The sequence below is a fragment of the Poecilia latipinna genome, unplaced genomic scaffold (assembly GCF_001443285.1).
Source record: "Poecilia latipinna isolate Pla-1442-1.1 unplaced genomic scaffold, P_latipinna-1.0 Scaffold1826, whole genome shotgun sequence".
Lineage (NCBI taxonomy): Eukaryota > Metazoa > Chordata > Actinopteri > Cyprinodontiformes > Poeciliidae > Poecilia > Poecilia latipinna.
This window is the reverse complement of record NW_015114442.1, coordinates 74,537-95,101: the sequence shown is the minus strand read 5'-3', so window position 1 is coordinate 95,101 and position 20,565 is coordinate 74,537. Positions and strand designations below refer to the sequence as shown.

General features: G+C 37.1%; 1 protein-coding gene across 1 annotated transcript; it reads left to right on the top strand.

Moving 5' to 3' along the window:
- Positions 1 to 1,638: 1,638 nt before the first annotated feature.
- On the top strand, positions 1,639 to 10,662 carry rasl11a (RAS-like, family 11, member A). Its single transcript, XM_015014538.1, has 8 exons — positions 1,639 to 2,373; positions 4,296 to 4,352; positions 4,474 to 4,556; positions 5,855 to 5,895; positions 5,985 to 6,114; positions 6,689 to 6,764; positions 8,240 to 8,316; positions 9,489 to 10,662. The coding sequence occupies exons 1-8, from the start codon at positions 2,217 to 2,219 to the stop codon at positions 9,633 to 9,635; spliced, it is 768 nt and encodes a 255-aa protein (XP_014870024.1). The 5' UTR covers positions 1,639 to 2,216; the 3' UTR covers positions 9,636 to 10,662.
- Positions 10,663 to 20,565: the final 9,903 nt, after the last annotated feature.

Sequence of the window (20,565 nt, the reverse complement as noted above, 5' to 3'; positions counted from 1 at the left end):
CGCCACTGCCAAATAGTGACATGCTGTTGCCAAATGTATTGTTGATTTTGCGATACCATTTATTATGACACTTACGTTGTTGCCAAATAGTGACATACTGTTGGCAAACATATTGTCGATTACTTATTTATTTATATTGTGACGCTGTAGCCAATTATTATGACGAATGACTCAATGGCCTTGTTGTTGGGTTCACTTGTTTCTCCGATGAAGACAGATTGAAATGTTCATCTCCTTCAAGTTTGCACATTATAGCTGAAAACTGAAATATGAGCACCAGTCTTTTATGTCTTTACAAGCTTTTGTTGTTTTTTAAAAAAAATTCAGCACCATAGTGACCTTCATGTGTAGAATATTGCAATAATGCTGCCAAATTGTGATATGTTGTGGCTAAATAACGACACACTGTTATAGGCTGGTCATGTGGTGACATCACCTTCTCCCCGCCGATTTAATTGTCTGTTTTAAAATAATTTTAAAAACTGCACGTGTCTTGAACAAAAAGTTGTTGTTTATTTTTTGTTTCGTTTTTTTTATTTGCTTCATGCTGCAAACAGTGTCAAAACCACAATAATCTTTGCTGTTTTATTCTGAAAATGCAAGCAGAAAGTTTCCGCTTCAGTTGCTGTTTTTTTTCTGTTGTAGTTTAGTTTCCTGCCGTCCACTCTCGGAGGTTGTGAGGGAGTGTCGCTGAAGAACTACTTACTTGCGCATAAGTATTGGTTCGGTTCTTTTTAGGGCGTCGGATTGGTGGGCGGCGTTTAAGGATTGCATGTCAATTAATTACTATCTGCCTCTCGAAGACTTTTGGTAGCTGTTTTAGGCAATAACAATAAGATAGTTTTATCTCAGTAGTCTCTGAACTATATAAATTCTTTCTAAAAAAACAAAACAAAACATTTTGATGCATGTCTTTAATATTATTTCACAGTACAATAGTTATACTGAATTAGAAGATTCTCCAAATGCAAATCACTAAAGAAACGTCAAAACAACAAATAAGATAAAACTAAGCAATAAAATAAATAATGTTGCATTTGGGGTTTGTTATCTATCTATCAATCTATCTATCTATCTATCTATCTATCTATCTATCTATCTATCTATCTATCTATCTATCTATCTATCTATTGGTTTTAATTGATTTTCTTCCATCTCACAATTTTTTTTTCATTTTAATAGACAAAATACTACAATTAAGCACATATACAGATTATTGTATGTGTGCAATATAGTCCCAGAATATAGAAGTATTATTTCTCTAAAATAGACATTGCACGGCTTACATTCAAACAAGAATCCTCTGAAACAAACATAATAATAATAATAATAATAATAATAATAATAATAATAATAATAATAATAATAATAATGAATCTTTTTATGTCATATTATTTTATAAAGAACATAAGTAAGATTTAGTTTGTTGTTGTTTTGTAAAATCTAGGTTCTCTCTCTCTCTCATTCTCTCTCTCTCTCTCTCTCTCTCTCTCTCTCTTTCTCTCTCTCTCTTACAATTGACATTGACGGACTTCCATACAGAAGTATCCAGATAGAGAAAAAGTGATGGAACACCAACTTAAAGAGTGATGGTTTAAAATCCCAATCCACCTCTTTGTTTAAACCTTTTCTTCATCCCACTTGATTTAATGCTGGTGCTGTCATCGTTTATAACGCATTAGGCTGTCCAGGCTGAGAAGTCAGGTCGAATTCCCACTGGTCTCCCGGGAAAATGTGAGGGGACGGATCAAAGTCTACATCCCTCCCTCTCATCACTCCTTCTGCTCTCTATCCACAGCCAGAGGCATCTGGAATCTCCGGGAACCGGATCGTTTTCCTTTTAGCTATTAAAGCGTAAAAATGGATCAGTAACGCGTTTAATGATGCCTCCATTGTGGAGCTAAAAGTCAGTTTTACCCCAGGAGAGAAAGACTTGGAAGAAATTGTGGCACACTTGGATAATAACTGGGAATTATTAGGGCAAACCAATTTTGCTGATCAGTTTCTAGCTGCCGTTCTCTGCGGAAAACGAGGAATTGTTTTCTCTCTTTTCTTTTTTCTTCTTCTTCTTCTTTTTTTTTTTTTTTTTTTTTGGTTCACATCTGGATTAACCGTAGGAATACAATCACGGAGTGATTTCTCCCAGAGTCGTAGGAATTTGCTATAATTTCCCCCATAAAGCTCGGAGCAGTTCTGAGGGTTCAGAGGGAAGCTAAATGCGGCTGTCTGGCGATTCTGCCCCGGGAAGTATGAACAGCAGCGGGTCTGGCAACTTTCTGCTGGTCCCCATCCCGGAGTATCCCCTGCTGGACTGCGTCCCCAACAAGACGGTGAAGATCGTGGTGCTGGGCGCCAGTAACGTCGGGAAAACCGGTATGGCGGTGGGATGCAGTTATTCTTGTGTATCCGGGAAAGTTTTCATTCGGATTAGTTGCATTGTATTCAAGCGATAAATGGAGTCGAACCGTTTTTATGACCACAAGGTCATAGTGGCTCCGCTCACCTAAAGAGAAACAATTAGTTGTCAAATTTTTAGGTGGCAGAGGAATTAATAAAGTGCTACCATTGTTCGACGACAGAGGGCGATAAACAGCACTGATTTCCTGAAAATGAAAAAAAAAAAATAAATAAAAAATAAAGCAAAATTTAAATTTAATTAATATCACTCATGAACTGTGAGTGTAATAAAATACAATGTAGTTGGCTATAGAGGTACGAACATAATCATTTCTATGATTTACACATAATATTTATAAAAATAACAACTTTAATATATATATATATATATTGAAAGTCCTGGAAATTCAGTTTTAGTGGATGATGTCAGTCACAGTGTTAAATAATTTTTTGAAACATTGTGTTTAACAAAACATGACTTTTAGAAATATTCTGTTAGAGGGCAGGTTTCTTCACAGACATATCTAGTGGTTGGAAATTAACATTGACAAATTTAAGAATTATATTATTTTGCACTTTATAAGAAAGCTCATTTATCATACAGACACAAATTCCACGAGGTAAATGTTATCACTGAAATATTTAAACTTTTGTCCAGCTCTGTCAGGTCACAACTGTACACTTTAATATATTTAGTTTGTGCTACAGATCAATGAATGTTTGGAGTGAAATAATTGTTGACTAATCTATTCCAAGTGTCATAATTTCATATTTTTTGCCCTATATGTAACTCGAGATAGACAGATTCTCATGACGGCAATAGCTCACAACTGACACAAATTACCAAAATGCTAAAGGTCCCAGAGAAACATTTGATTGCATTTTGTGGGGTTTTTCCCCCCCTTTTTTTTAGCTAGAGTCAGAAAGCTAAACAGTTTTCTTACACCAGATGAACTAAATGCTTCAGCTGGGAAAACAACAGTGAGTAATCCACACTACATGTCCAATGAGGCAGGAATGTACTCTCTGTAGCAAATCTGGGAGAATCATCAAACTCAGTTGTCTGGAAAAGAAGAGCATCACATGTCATAATGTATTACCTCGGCTAATAATCCATGAGTTATTACTGCTGTGCCTTCACACAGTATAACACCATCTTTTGTCAGATCTCAGTCTACCAAACCACATTCAATGGCACCACTGTTAAGAAAAGGGTAAAAAAAAAAAAAAGACAGAAATTTACATTGTAGTAACTCTAATAATGACTTTTGGAGATTTTCTTTTACCTCATTTACCATCTTGCTCACTGTGTGTTGTGGCAAGAAAAATTCTGGTCATCATTCACCCTTTTTGTCACTTTTACCACTTTCACACAGAATATTAATACAATACATTGAAGTCAGAGAGATGCAATGACCCACCAGCGTCTCTAGATGTTATCCAGTGTGTCACCATGAGACTTCAATGACCAAACACAAAATCTTACCAAGTATTTTTGGTCTAGTTTCTAATACAAATATCTTAGTGCTCTTGAAATAAGACAAAACTAACTTACAAGTAACTTTTCAACAAGATACAGGAGTTTGTTTTACGTAAATAATTCCTTGATAATGATGAAAATGTTCTAGTTGACAGATTGTTTCACTTGCTTTCATTTGAAAGTGAAAATCTGCCAATGTATTAGTACTTTTTTGTCAATATTGAGGGATTATTTACTTAAAAGGAGCTCCTATTTCTTGCTGAAAAGTTACTTGTGAGTTAGTTTTGCCTTATTTCAAGTGCACCAAGATATTTGCACTAGAAACTGGACCAAAAATACTTGGTAAGATTTTGTGTTTTCCATTGCTCTTCTTCCTCATCTTTACGTCACTGATTGACAAATTCTGTTCCACTTTCAGCTCTGATTGTCAGGTTTCTGACTAAGAGGTTCATTGGAGATTATGAAGCAAACACAGGTGAGGTTTCCCTCCCCCCCCCATTCATCTGACTGCCTTTGCCACCAGCGAGTCCCCGCCACGATTGATCCTCTCATCCCTTCACATTCACCCTTCCACCCGGATCTCTTTGTCTCCGCAGGAGCGCTCTACTCCAGAAAGGTCACCATGGATGGGGAGGAAGTGTCGCTTCAGATTCAGGACACACCCTGCGTTGCCCTCCAGGTTAATTTAAGTGAACCAAATTACTTGTAGGCATTTGTTTCTAAGAATGTGTGCTAATGAGGTTATTATCTATTGTATATTTTTAAATAGTAGCAGGAAGTTGACAGGAAAGACATTTTTGGGGCGGACGTATTAGAGTCTTTCAGTTTGTGTAGGTTCTATAAGGTATGCATATGATGTATGGTACTAGTGGCATGCCAGAAACAGACCTTTTGTTATTTTATTCATTTTACCAAGAAGTCAGTAAAGAAAAGAAAACATGTACAGTAGGTCCTAACTAGTTAGTTCCTGTGCATTAAAAACTTGGCACTATGGAGGTTAAGTCTATAGATAGCATTACAAAATGTTACATTGTTTTCTGTAAATTCATGTCATGATACAGGTCTTGAATTTTGATCATAATGTCCTTAAAAAATCTTAAATTTGAGTCGATGAATCCTGCAGAAACCCTGTTCTTTGCCTTTCATTTTTGTCCACAGGTCTGAGCCGTGCTTTGTCTTGAAATTTCAGGTTATTAATTGGAAATGTAGGACTAAGTATTTGGGATTTGAAAAAGAGCAGTACAAATAGTCAGTGATTTCAACAGGCATTTAATGGAATAACTGGATAATTGAGCTGAAATAATTTTCTGACTGGCTGGCAGAAAATTATCTGCACTGGAATGTTGTTTCTAGATACCGATTCCCCCCCCACACACACACACACGGACTGGCTTTAATGAGGTGACTTGGCAAACTGACAGCCGTCTGTATCTGCACAGACGATGTATCAAATATAGTGACCTTCATATGTTAAGATACACGTTTCATTTGTATTCCCTGGGCAATTTCACTTGACCTTATGTCTCGGAACAGTCTGTACTTAACTTGGAGGAAAATTACTTGTTCTGTTCAATGTGATTCTTGCAATTATGAGACCAAATTTTGGGGAATGTAAATGATGTGCAGTTCAAATTATGCCTTAAAATTAAAGCTAATTAGGCTACATTTGCATTGCTGGACATTTGGCTTACGTTTTGTAATCATAAGGGTTTTTTTTGTTGTTGTGGGCGTACAACTCTTGTTTTGAAACTTCGCAATAAGAAGAAAAGGATAACGGTATTGTATGTGTCTGATAACATTGAGTTTAATTAGTTCACGCCTGCAGAAATCAAGGAGAAAGAGACAGAGAGGCCAAGTTTAAAAACTGTGATCTTCAATTCATACTTCATAACACTTAATTGACACATTCAGTCTATGCTACTCATTTCTCTTGGCTATGATCTGCATACTCACGTCACTCTTTTTGTGTTTTGGCAGGATGACGCTGAAGGCCTGTACTGCCAGGAGCAGATCAACAGGTCAGGCTCAAATCACATCATTGTAAGTTTTAACATAAAATGAATGGTTTCAAGCTTATTTTCTTTATTTTTTTCCTTTTTTTCCTCAGGTCCATCTACTGGGCAGATGGGTATGTGTTGGTTTTCTCCATTACAGACAACAGTAGCTACCGAACCATTCAACCTCTGTACCAGCACATCAGGCGCATACACCCATCTGGAAACATCCCAGTTATCCTGGTAAGGATGATTCATGTGAATAAATGTTAGATCAATTCCATCCAACTGATATTCCATCAGCCATGTTTTTGAATTATTTTCAGCTACAGTAGCTCGCTAAAGTATGTATACTCTGTGAATATTTTTTTTATATTTGTCACATTACAGATATGAAATTCAGTGTCTTTTATTGGGATTTTATGTAACATACCAAAACAAAATATTTTAAAGTTGTGAAGGGAAAGGAACGTATACATGATTGAATAACTCTAAACCTTCAACCAGAGCTACAGTGAAACACTTAGACATATTCAGGTGTTACAATGTCCCAGTCAAAGTTCAAACCTAAATGTAGTCTAGATTTACCATAGATTTTCTGTGGGAAGACTTTAAATTTTATGTTCATAGATACTCTCCTGCTATTCTAAGTTAGACCTTTTCTGCAACAAAGCAAGAGGTGATTTCGCAAAGTATTCAGTCCCGATAAAACATGTTACGGTTTCTAACAGTATTTATTTCAACGCAGACCAGACAAGAAGCCTACCAACCTTAATCCCGTAATCTAATCTGCATCCTAATCTGTTCCCCACTGCAGGTTGGCAACAAGAGTGACCTGCTCCGAGCTCGACAAGTGCCCGCAGAGGAGGGCGACATGTTAGCAACTTCACTAGGTGGGGCATTTCCCCGCTTTCACTAGTCATGACTTGAATTCAGTGCAGCATAACCGGTGTTATTAGGGCTGAGTCTTTTGAAATACTTGCATCTGACTGGAGTCTATGTAATTTTGAAATGCAAATGAAAATGTTAATGTCTCTGGAGAAGATTCCAAGTTTTGCTTTGATCATTGAATGGAGCAACAGCTTATCCCTGCAGTTGCCCAGGTATACCTGGCAATATTCAGTGTTGTGTGAATAATAATTAAAGGTGAAGATGCTCCTAGGCTTTTAAAAGACTGGTGACAAGTAAAGATCAGGAATTGTTTAGACTTTAGGAACTTTAGCCTTGTGTGCCTAGAGATGAGTGAATCTTCGCTGGCATAGACAGAGAATATGCACAGCTTAGCATGAGATTAAGTTTCATTAACATCAGATTATTGCCTTTGTCAACTTTGCAAATTTTGTTGCAGTTGTCCCTATGTGTTGTTCATATTAAGCTCCTATACAATACAATTTATTTGAGTAATACATGGCAGCCTGGGTAAACTGGAGATGAAGTTATGTGTGTTTCTAAATCAGAGAAACACATTGTTTCTTAAGGCAGCTGTTTCCATAAAACTTAAAAACACAATTCATATATGCAGTAATAATACACACTCCCTTTGCATTAAATGGTTATTTTATAGAAATCAGTTATTATTTACACTGATGACTGAGCTTTTGGTCTGTTAAAAGTAATGTTCCATCTAAAATCCCTAACACCAAAAGCATTGGGTACTCATTTTTACACTTTCTACTTCAAGTAGGCTTCTGGCTGCTGATAGGAACTCAGCAGAACCAATTTCTGCTGGACCAATCTCCATTTAGAACTTTTATATTTAAACAAGAACTTTGTCCCAACTTTAGTAATGGCTGGAATGTGTTTCTGACAAGCTTCTTGCATTTACCTAGGAGACATACAGCATAGTAACACCAGCTGCTACAATCTAAGTTGACAAAATTCAAACTTTATAACTTAAGGTAACCATTTATATATTTATAGAAAGCATCTCCCAATGTTCCTTTGTGATTCTTTATATTTTGACCCATTCTGAGTGTCTGCAAGGTCGATGTTTTTGGCTATCAAGTGAAATATCTCGAAAGCTATTTAATGTTCGTGGTTCACAGGAGATAATTGCTCCCTCACTTCCTGCCTTGTTCTTGATCCAAGAATTCCTGCTTGCTCGGTTTGGAAAAAAGAAGCAAGATAAGTAAACAACCAGCCAGTTCCTAGATGGGTTAATTGGGGTCAAGCACAATTAACCCCTTATTTAGGTCAGACCAACCAATCCCAACAGCTTCAAAACTAAGGAACAGGTTTAGTTGAGCTCTCTTACAGATTAGTTGCCTTGATAAACTGTATCCTAGATGTTGCCTGATGTGAGAGGAATGCTGACAATTATCGGGATGATGATGAGCGGACCCGATCTGAACCATGTCTCTGATCGCAGGGGGCGTTTACTTCGAGGCCTCGGCCAGAGAGAACCACGAGGGAGTCCATGCCGCCTTCCTCCATCTCTGCCAGGAGGTGGGGCCTTATCTTTCTGTCAAAAAACGTTTGATTGGTGAGGAGGCGGGAGCCCACATTTACAGAACAGCTGTCCCGATGACAGCATCTTATTTAGCTCCCGGGGTGTTGGTCATTTTTAGATCCACCATCCTTTTAAGGAATTTCATGCTCTGTGGGAGCTATGATAGTTGAATGATGCCTAAAAAAGCGGAAATACCATCTGTTTATCTTTTTGGCCTTAAAGGGAAACCAAACTGCATTGTAATTTTTTTTTCTCTAGCGGAGTAACAGTCGTTACCCTCAGGGAAGATCACTGAATGTGCAGTTTCCTGCTTCTTGCTCACACATGCAAAGCCAGCACTGCTAAAACACAAAATCTTACCAGATAATTTTTTCGTCTCATTTCTAGTGCAAATATCTTCATTCTCTTGAAGTAACTCTTCAGCAAGATATATGAGCTTGTTTTAAGTAAATGATTCCATAATATCGATGAAAAAATACAGGTGCAGTAATTCCACTGCCAGATTATTTCACTTGTAACATGGGAAAAATGTCTTAATCTCTTGTTATAAGAAAAAAACATAAATATGCCATTGGAACTAGTACATTTTATTAATAAAACTAAAAATAAGCTCCTATATCTTGCTGAAATGTCATTTTAAGCTCAGGTAGTCTTATTTCAAGTGTTCTTGAAATTTTGTAGAAAATGAACTTATAAACTGTTGTTGATCCTAAATGTAAACAGGATCCTGCACAACGTTCATATGGTCAGCTTCCTACAATAATGGCCTAAGTGGATTTTTGCCAAAAGCGTTTCTCTTTTGAAAGAAGTCATGATTTTTTCCCCCCCAAATTGAAAAAACAATGACTTCGGTCATTATTTTAGGTAGGTGACGACATTAGATCCCCAAAATTGATCCAAACTTTTTGGGGGTTATCTTTTTTTCTTTTTTTCATCATGCAACAACATTTGGGCAGAGGTTGTTGTTTTTAGCAAAGTATGCTTGAGAGGCAAATTCACTCCATTCTTGGTGGAAGGCAGGGCCAAAGAAAATCATCCAGAGTGCCGCAAATGGCCCTCTGGCCACAGTTTTGGACATCCCTGACTTAGGCTATATCCATTTGATTAAATTGCTTCATAGAAACAATTTAAAACGGAAACCTCCTAAAATCTGCCTTTTGTGCACCAGGTGATCCGAGCCCTGGGAGGCGGGAACGGAGAGAAGAGAAAGGGTGGCCTACACCTGGCCAGACCCAAGTCTCCCAATATGCAGGAACTGAAGAGGAGGTTCAGACAGGTGCTTTCCTCCAAAGTAAAATCAGCTACAACTATCTGACCTGGAGCTGAACTGGGACAAAGTGTGACACAGTAGCAGCTTCCATGCAGGAGGCGATATCAAAGTCTTCTGTTGAAATTAAAAGGTTCGGCGTCTGAAGCGGGACATGAATACTGCCGAGGTGCTTTGCGGGGATCAAAGCCTTTCAAAGAGCACAAGGAGTTCCTCCTTAGATAGACAGATAAAGGCAGAGACTGAGTTTAGCTCTGGAAAAGACTCCTGGTCAGCAGAATCTCCTTGCTGGGATTAACAAAGAGCAGGAGTGATTCATTTCTTGTTCTCAAGAGAATGAAAATGACAATGTTTTTTTTTTTAACCCAAATCAATAAAATCTTTTAGAATTTCATCCAAAGATAGATTCTTATATTATACTCATGAACTTTGTTCTTTATTTTTCATTTTCACTGGTGGTGTTGTTTTAAACAGCTGATGTAAATCTTTTTACATGTCAGGATTTTTTAAATAATAAAGAAAATGCCTTCCTCGCATCCTTGTCAAGGATATTTTGAACAAAAACAGGATATGACCCCAAAAATGCAAGAGTTCATGGCTATACAAATGACAGAGGACGGAAATCCTTTTATTCCAAATTGAGGAGCGAGTTCCTGATCTTTAAGGATGCCCTGGGTTAATATTTACAGAATAAAAATATATAAGATCTGTTCAAATGAGAAAGAAGTCATTTTACAACATATGCTGAGAAAACAGACAGGTAGCGTCCAACCAATAAAAAGGGTTTAATAATTTCCATAAATTTTATTCAATTGTTGTTCAGTCTTTAAAAGGTTGTTTAAAAAGTAAGTCCCATCTGTTGTTCACAATCCTTTTGTACCAATAAATTGTTGGTATCAACCCTATAAAATACTGCCTGTTCTGTGTGAAGATCATGACTTGATTTAAAGAAACGGTGTATGTTTTTATGTGATTTGTCCCTGTGTATGCGTCTGTGTGTTTCCTCTGTTCTCATGACCTCTCCTGCTGCTGAAACACACACACAGAGAATTCCCAATAAAGACAAATTCCTCCTCATCTGGAATTTCTTTCTGGGTCACTGAGCCACTAGTCTTTAGCACTACACACACACACACACACACACACACACACACACACACACACACACACACACACACCCTTGTAATTCTATCTAAGTGAGGACTTTGCATTGACTTCCATTCATTTTAGTAACTTCATACTTCATATAACCAATACATTTGCCCTCACCCTAACTAATATTAATCTATTCCTAAACCTATGTTGACAAAATATACTTCACACCTAACTAATAGATGTGCAAAAAAGCGATGACGATGAAAGGTCCTCACTTTCACAAAGGACCTTCCTTTATGGGTAAATATTGTAAAAGTGGTCCTCTAGATGTAGTATATACAAGAACACACAAACACATACACAGACTTACGTTTCTCTGTCTCTGCAGGAACTTTCCATTGATTTCCATTCATTTCCACAGCCTAATCCTGATCCTTACACTAAACCTAACCATTACCAGTACATACCGAACTCTAAACCTAGCCAAAACTCAATTCACACCTTAGTCCTAAACCCAACCCTAAAACAGCACATTTTTATGTGGTCTACCTTCTGGATCCCATAAGGAGCACAGGGTCCTCACAACGTATGTGTTAGGACAATTGTTCCTACAATGTATCAAAAACAAGAACACACACACACAGTATGTTTATCTTCACATGGACATTTTTTATTTACTTCCATTAATTTGTCATTAATTTCTACAGCATAACCATGACCATATCACTAAACCTAACAATTGCCATTACATGCTTAGTCCTAAACCTCACATAAACTCAATTCACACCGTAATCCTAACTCTAATCTCTAACCTAAAAACAGAATTTGTTCTCTTGGGGGCCACATAAGGATCTCTGGGTCCTCGGAATGTAGTATTTGTTGGAAAAAATGTGCCTTACAAAATGAGAAATGTTAAAACAGACACACACACAGTCACACACACTGAAAAATGTTTGCTGACCCCAACTCTAACCCTTTCACACTCTGACCTTTGGAAGCAGCAGGACTCCATCAAATTCAGGAGAAAGCCCTTTCAGAAAACTCGCCATGCAGTTGCTCAATCTGCCATTAGATGAATGCAGACCCCAGAGTTGTGTTCTTGTCTTACTCAAACTATGGACGCGGATGTGTTTAAACAATGATAACCTTCCTCCACCGAACATAACTTTTCTTTTTTTTTTTTTTTTTTGGAAAATTTTTAAGCTTAAGAATAAAGTAAGTAAATACAATATTGGAATTTTTTTATTTTACCTTTATCTGAAAAAGAGTTTTTATTACAATCTCTGGTGTATTTCGGCCACTTGTTTTCAAATGAGCTCTCAAATTTCTTCCTCTACCATACACACACGCACGCGTGCGCGCACACACACACACACGCACGCACGCACGCACGCGCACACACACACACACACACACACACACATAAAAACACACACACCGATCTCTAAAATCTCCTTCCTGTGCACCACTGTGCCACATATTTGGCTCCGCTAGATAAAGAGGAAACTTTTGCACTTTTCCCTCTAGGCCACTTTATCAGCTCCCACTCTGACTTCAGCAGGGAGTTTGTGTGATAGATGGAGACCTAATGTGACATTTATGAGGTTAGATTCATAAAAGTAAGCCTCTTCTAAGTGTTGCCTTTTTTTGGTAAGGGCAGTCCGAGCTTTACTGGGATCCATTTCAAATGTTAGAAAAGCTGGGAGAACAAGATGACTTTGATATATATTAGATGTCCAACTCTATAATTCATAACAATTTGTTGCACAAGTAGTCACAATATTTGACCAATTTATTTTTCTGTCATGCTACGACCCACAAACATCATTATATTTTACTGGGATTTTACGTGACAGACCTACAGAAGGCCGTGCTGTGATTAAAGTGAGAAGCCTTTTGGGAATGTTTCTACCATTTTTGTACTTCTAGAGACAGAAACTTTTGCTTATTCTGCTTTGCAACCTCAATCAGGCTTGACAGAAAGACTATGCCAGGTTTGTTTGTCCAAATCTTGCAACAGATTCACAATTTCATCTATGTTAATTTCATCTGGCTGTATATTTAACATGGAAATGCTTTTAACACGTTTAAACGATACTAGTACAACAAAACTATGTAACTTTTAGTCAAGACTATCGTGCACTTTTGATCTCAGACCAGTTCATTCCTTGTTGGTACAAATGGAAAGTCATGCAACAATGCACACAAACTACAACATGGTAAAGTTGCATTTTACTTTTCTTTTTGTGACTAAGTTAAGTTTTAATAAGTTTGCAACTACTTTTGATCTGATTAAGCATCACATCAACCAATTGAAAACACAACTTTTACCACATTTTCCAAAGTTTCTTGCTACTCTTCCAATTCTTCTGTCTTCCCTCCTTTCATTCTCCTTTCTGTGGGTCGTGAGTTCAACCCAGACGCGATCTTAACTTCCTGCCGCCTCTTAAAGATAACATAGCAGAACCCAATGCATGCATATGTCCACGTACACAGCTGGGTTATGTCCTATAATGTGCTGCTGCTGATGAAAGGTTTTCCTACGGTGGTCACCAGAGAACACCCACATATATACATTACCTTTGCTTTTAGCAGGAGATAAGCCATTGATAAGTGATGCTTTCTGTCACTGCGCATTACTTTTCTTATCTGATCCATTCTTTCAAATTTTGTCATTCAAGTTTTTATTTAGGTGTCAAGAACATTTCTCAGCTGCTCCAAAAATAGAGGTAAAATAAAACTATGTTGAAAGACAGAGAAAACTTTAAGAAACGCGTAATTTTGTTTTTCACTTTTTAAAATTCGTCACATTACCTAAAATAAAAATGTTCCTAAACTTACAACACATACATGCACAGAGTCATAACTAAAGAGGCAGAATAATATTATTCATATTTTTTTTGTATAAATGTGGCATCTTTCAAAGTTTTTCTATCATACCTATGAAGGCTAATGAACAACATAATGAAACACAACAAGTATCCCTTTAAGTCACCCCACCAAGGATGTTCACTAGTCAGCAGGACTGTTGCTAAGTCTGCAATATATACACTTTCAGCCATTTGTTTCAAATTGTTCCCATTTATGTGAAGGTCACTAGAAATTGTGGCTCTTTGGAAGCAAAATACAAAGAATTTAGAGCTGACTTGACACTTTTGCTCAGAACCGTAGATAATGAGGAAGGCAAGTGGAGTTGATAGACATTTAAGATACAAAATTAGAGGTAACAATGCAACTGAAAAGCTTAGAGAAACATTTTCAGCTCAAGTTTCAAGACAGAGAAACTATGGCAGCACAGTTTTTTTCCCTTTATGATAAAATCATGGTTGCTCCATGCCTGCCATCCAACTACACAGCAAACCATAGGATTACAGCTTTGACTATATTACGGCCATCGCCTGTCTCCATTCCCAAGTCTTCTTGCAACCTCCTTCACATTTATCTTAAAAAATTTGCCAATCTGTAAGAAAAAATTCCTTAAAAAACCCCAAAATGTCCTGGCAGAAAATTACAAGGATTTCCCATTAATTGTACAAACATTCCTGTCAACTCTAAAACCAATTTTGTTTTATTACCGTGATTCAACAGATTATCATGTTTAATTTATTTACATTTCTGTTACTCCAGAGCTGACATTTTCCATGTATATAAATAGTATATCTCATGATACATTAACAAGTATTCCATAAAATAGAAAAACACCTTTTAAAATTGTTGACAGAAAATTCCTTCATATTTCTATGGTAAATTTACAATTTTTTATGCATTTGCTTTTACAGTGTAGTAAAATACAGACATCTGTAATAAACAACTATTAGCTGTCCGGCCAGAAAATTACCCTCAGCATTAACCTCTTACAACTTGATTGGAAATCCCCAGATAATTGCTGACTGTAAACAGGAAACTTCCCAGAATAAAACACAAATCCCAAACTTTGACCTGGAAAACCTCTGTTTTAGTAAGTGAGGGGTTAAAGCTCTGGGGGGTTGAACGCTGGGTTTTCCAGACGTAGTTCCAAGATGTTTTAAAAAGATTAAACTAAAACATTTTAGCTTAAAAGTGTGTTAGATAGTTGCAGTTTTTCCCTTTTGTACTGTTTTATGTAATCTTATGCACATTCTGGTTAAGAGTTTATGCGTGAGCAAGATTTCAGATCTGTTGTTTCTATTTCTGGCTGTGAAGCTCCCAGAGGGCGGCCCATTTAGATTCCCATTTCCCTTCTTCAAGACTGATGCTAATCCCTGCTTCAAGTAGCGTTCTATGAAACTAAACAGAATATTCAGCAGTGACTTCAGAATTCTGCTTTTTATATATTTGTAAAAAAAAATCTTATTGTTATTTTGTTGAGGAAAAGAGTAATACTTTTGTTCAACTATTTTCTCACATCCTCATGATTTCTCGCAACCATTTTGTGATTTCTCAGAAATCTGGAATTTTTGTAAATGTAGCGCAAAGTACATTATGTTTGGGATAATTTTCACTTGTTTGCAGTTGCTTCTGCATGTTTCTGTTTTGAGAAAATACATTATTTGTCATTTTGTGGACATTTATGTCATTATTTGTTTTGTCTGTGGTAGTGTTGAAAAAAAGATGCAATACACCGATTACAATGTAGTATCTTGTAGCTTCCTTAGCCTGTAAAGACAAGCTGGATTTCAAAGAGTATATTGCTTATTTTTATTATGACCATATAATCAAAAAATGGGACAAAATATTTAAAATATATGTATATTTTTTTGTTTCTTCTTCTTTTTCCTTATTTGGGCACATCTGAAGGACAGGAGAAAGAAAAAATATCATTGTGCTATTTTCTACCTAATAAATTTTGTCTTTGTTTTCTAAAATGAACGAGTAATTTTTCTAAATTTAAAAATATTTGTTATGAAAGACATAAACGCAGTATTTTATTTAATTTCATTTTGAAACTAAACATTTAATTTTGAAAAAAAAAAATATTACATAAATTAGTAAATATTTCCATGAGTTCTTGAAAGGAAAATTTCTAGGAAAATCTATATCTGTATATCAAAGTTCATCTAGAGGTCTGCTTCAAACGATTAATCAAATTTATCCCTAAAATACAGTGGCGCCAACCGGGGTAATGTCCACCTTCATAACATCAAAATAAATCGGTTGAGCAAATGGGGGCAAACTTTCTGGACGCACCCCTGCTGATTTATGTCAGTGCTTTATCTCTGTATTTTCCATAAGCTATCTGTAGGATTTGTGTGATGTGTCAGATAATCCTTGGTTACAGTCGCAAACAAAAACCCCAGTAACTCTCTGTTTGCGTTCTTATCGGTTCACTCGGCTTGTGGAGGCCACTTATCCAGCCGCCTCACAGACGCTATCTGATGGACGAACAGCTCAACAAGCCAATAAAAAGTCAACCATTGCAAAACCAGCAGTGAGAGATCCAAATCGTGTGCTTGTGTTAGATCATCCGAGGCCTTAAGGATGCCTCTGTGGGTGTGTTTCACTGCTACTTCTGGGACTAGATGACTAATAAATTTAGTTCTTTCGAGTAAAGGCATCCCCCCTGACACACATCTGGCTGTCGGTTGCTCCAAAGTAAACTGGCTGAGATGGAAAGCAACAGGGAGTCTGGCCTGCTGATATATGTGACACATCATTTAGGAAAGGGAAAATTCTGCAAGGGTAGGTCAACTCTGGAAATGAGACCACAAAATGCTGAATCTCAAAGGTGCGATTCTAGCATGTTCTTTGCAAATCTGTCTTTCATTAATGTATCATTAAAGGTTTTAAATTAGAAACGCCAGATTTGAGGTGAGGGTGATGTGGCCAAGTTAAAGTCAATTCAATTATTTTCACAGTTTTAGTAATAAAAGCTGTTAAGGCATAATAACCTGGACATCCAAGGTTCAGAGCACGAGCTAAAGTTTTAAGTCAAGTCAAGTTTATTTTTATCGCACATTTCATTAATGCAATTCAAAGTGCTTTACACTATAAAAACATGATATAGCAACCAATTACAACACAAGCAACAAACATTACATCAAAACCCATCGCCAATAACAATAATAGTTAATTATTCATCAAATATATCAATCAATGTTCCAAGTATTGCAGCTCTATACAGGCAGAGTTTACGCCTTGATTTTAAGGAGTTCCGTGTTTCAGCAGCTTTGAGGTTTTCTGGAAGTTTGTTCCAGATTAGTGGAGCATACAAACTGAATTCTGCTTCTCCATGTTTGGTTCTGGTTTGGGGATGCCAAGTGAACTGGAATTAGAAAAAAAGACTGAAAGGGTATATTTTAAATCCTGTTGATGTGTCTGAAAGGATACACTGTTGATGTGAAAGTGTTGTTGCTAACATACGTGGACATACCTGGCACAAGCCGTTGGTTGGGAACTTCTTTTGTTAATCAGTGACACAAGGCACATTGATGCTCAGTCAAAGAAAACAAATGTAGCCCTTTGTTGTGTTCATAGCTTTTTATCTTGGGATTGTCTCTTAAATGGCTAAAATGCAAATGCAGCTTGTTATCCCAAAAGGCCTCCGGCGGCAGTCTTCCATCAGAACCAGAAGCTCTGACGCAGATGACATCGCCAGTGGAATTTGAGAACTTGCCTCATCCTGTTTGGAGGTTTCGCAGAGTCCCTCCGGTGCCTGCGTGTCTTCAGAATGACAGGTTCTCCGTCAGTGAATGCTAAGTGGCCGTTTCATCAGGGTTCATGAAGAGAGAGCTCCCGATCAATTCAAAGAGTTGCTAAAACAAGAGGCTGTCAACACTTGGATATAAGGAGAGCATTGGTATGGTATATGAACCTGTGGGTTGAACTCGGCTTCAGGGGAGTTCATGAACACCGTGCGACGGAGAGGTCTACCTGAAGATCAGCCATTCCAATGACTGTTTTGATTTGTTGCTTGATGCCTCTTGTGCAACTATGCATCAGTTCTGTCACATAGGCATTCATCATTTCTATGTAACCTGCAGCTATGAACTTATTTGACTGACTCTCAAAGAGGCAATACAGACTTATTCCACAGCATTTGTGTTTTTTAGTGTTGACAAAGTAAGACGTATCACTCTAAGCCAGAGGTTTCAAACTGCATTTCTCGAGAACAAGAGTCCTGCAACTTTTAGATTTGTCCCTTGCCCTACACTGGAATTTCTAAGCTACCTCACTAGCATGCAGTCAATCTATACAGGGCTTTGCTAACGAAGTAGTGTTGAAGCCTGAAGTAGAGAGACATTTAAAAACGCTGAGCCTTGACGACTGGAGTTTGAGACCCTTGGTTTAGGGACTCAACACAAGGTGAGCGACATCGCTCACCCTCCATTCACTTCTTATGGAACTTGCACAATGAGGCAACAATTGCTTGCCCTCCTCCACCCAAGCGACTGACAAACTTTGTGCATGTACATTTTCGAGCTTGTACCTGTAGAGGTACACACGCGAGACGTCAGAGCAAAGAATGAATTTGGCTTCACAGATGACAACTGGTACCAGGACAAATCTAGAACGCGGGCTAGCAACACAATATGAGAAAGTTGAACAACAACTACTTTTCCATTGAGCAAATTGGAATTACAAAAAAAAGTGCTTTATGGAAGTTTCAGGGTGAAACTTGAGCTTTCATCCTGAAAGGTGAACCCAACACATCACTTTTCGCTGTCGTTTTTCGCTCCCCTTGTGTCAAGCCCATGAAACACTGCTGCACAAAACTATTTGAAAACTTAAAAATTGCATGAAATTATTCCTCTTAAGGCTTTCAGTCTTGAAGCGTGGGTCTTACATTAATGATTTAACCATCTGAGGAATCCAACTGGCAGGTGATGAATACTCATAAGCCTTGAACTTTCCCACGTTTTGTTACATGACACCCACAGACTGCAATTTACTTTATTGTAAATTTTCTTAGAGATCGAGTTAAGTGAAGTGGGAGGAAGCTGATAATTTCCTCTGCCATCGGACTTTTCAATAATCACATGCAATAAATCACGTGCCTTTATTGGTCACTACATGTGAGCTCTCTGAAGCTGTGAAAAATGTAGGAAAAATGACAATAATAAATAGATCTGAAAAAGTCTTACTGGTACTTTTTGAGCCTAAATTTCAGCATTTACTAAATATGCAAATGAACGAGGATTAAAAGTTTAGAATGGTACTTTAGAATGTGGCACTAGATTGACAGAAGGAAAAAATCTAGGCTTTTCACAAAAAATAATCTAACAGTATCACAGTAAAGAGGAATATACAATAAGACTGATACACATAAACAATTTTTCACTGCTTTTCGTTGGTCTTTCACATTAAATTCCTATAAAACTGGCTAAAGTTTGTGGCTGGAACATGACCAAATGTGGAAAAGTTCATATGTTTTTTTGCAAAGCAGTGTCTCAACAAAGCTGCAAGTATATGAAAGCGTTTGACGGGACAGGACAATGTTTGCATTACAGAAAGAGTCAGAGAGTTTATCTGGCAGGTCAAGTCTTCACATCTGGACTGATTTGTCTTGGTTCAGTCTGAGGTGATGTAACTTTATTATGAAAACAGCTGCTGAAAATGTTGGTGTGCTTCTCTTGCCATGGCGAGGGTTGGAACAGTGCTGCATGGTGTACTCAAAAAACCTAATTATTAAAAAAAAGTGTTTTTATATTTTAAATTGTTGAGTTTTAAAAGTTCAAGACGGGAAAATGAGCCAGAGAAAAATGTAAAAATATCAGCACTCTCCCTAGAAACGTCATTGGCCAAACTGCCTTTTTATTTTAGCTACTTCTGGACCATACTGCCCTCTAGCTTTCAGAGGACGTCAATGCCTTTGAGAGATATGCAATTGAAACAGGATGAAAGAAGAAGGTGTGTGTTTGTTCCTGATTGATTTTTCTCTTTCTCTCTCTCTCTTTTTCTCTTTCCTTTTTATCTTTCTCTTAACAAACTGCAGTTGTGAGGCAAAAGGCAAAACACAATCTAAACTTAATAAAAGATTACTGATCTGAATTTATTTACCCATTTACTTTATTGTGATTTGTAAACTAAAGCTTCTGTGTAATTGATGATATAAAACATTTTATAATCTAAAAAAAATTACATAAAGATAAAATGCAGGACACAGAATAAAAAAAATTAAAGCATTAATTGATTTTGATTCATAGATGAAAAATAGTAAGACATGTCCAACTGTAAGAAACGCCAGATAAATAATACTTCTGTAGCCATTAGGTTGATTTCTTTCAGTAACATCCAGTAAAATCTACGAAGCAGCACGGTTTTGACAAAACAAATAAATCCTCAGAGTCCGGAGAACATATGGCGCTGCATTCCTCACAGCCGTGTCCTCGAGTCATGTTTGGTCTGCTCACATGGAGACAAAAGCACCAGCAATCCACAAACACGTCTGCACCTACTCGCAGAATTTGAAACACTGCAACGTCTGCTGCAGTGTTTCAAATTATGGTTTGAACCAAGCGAGGTAAGAGTTTCGATGTGTTATTATAGTTTCATTCAGTAGAGTTTGTGGTTTTTGAGTTGCACATTTGAAATCAGGCAAAAGCTCTTTACAGGCCTACAAGGACCTCTGGTTATGCGTCTTTTCCTGCTCTGATTCACCTGATTCAACGAAAAATATTACCTCACTAGATATTCTTAGAATATTCTCCAGAAGCCCTTGAATGAATCATTAAAAAACAATAAATCAGTGTTCAAACACAGAATCCACATCACCAACTTATTCCATGCGTTGCTTGCTTGTCATTTCTTGTATTTTTCTGAGTTTTTGTTGTCTAGACTTCTCATCTATCACTAAAAGCATTTTTAAAAGAGAGACTATATTACATTATTAAAATACAACTAAATTCTTAACATCCATATTCCACCCCAATAAATAATTAATAAAAGCTACAGTAAAAGAAAGCAT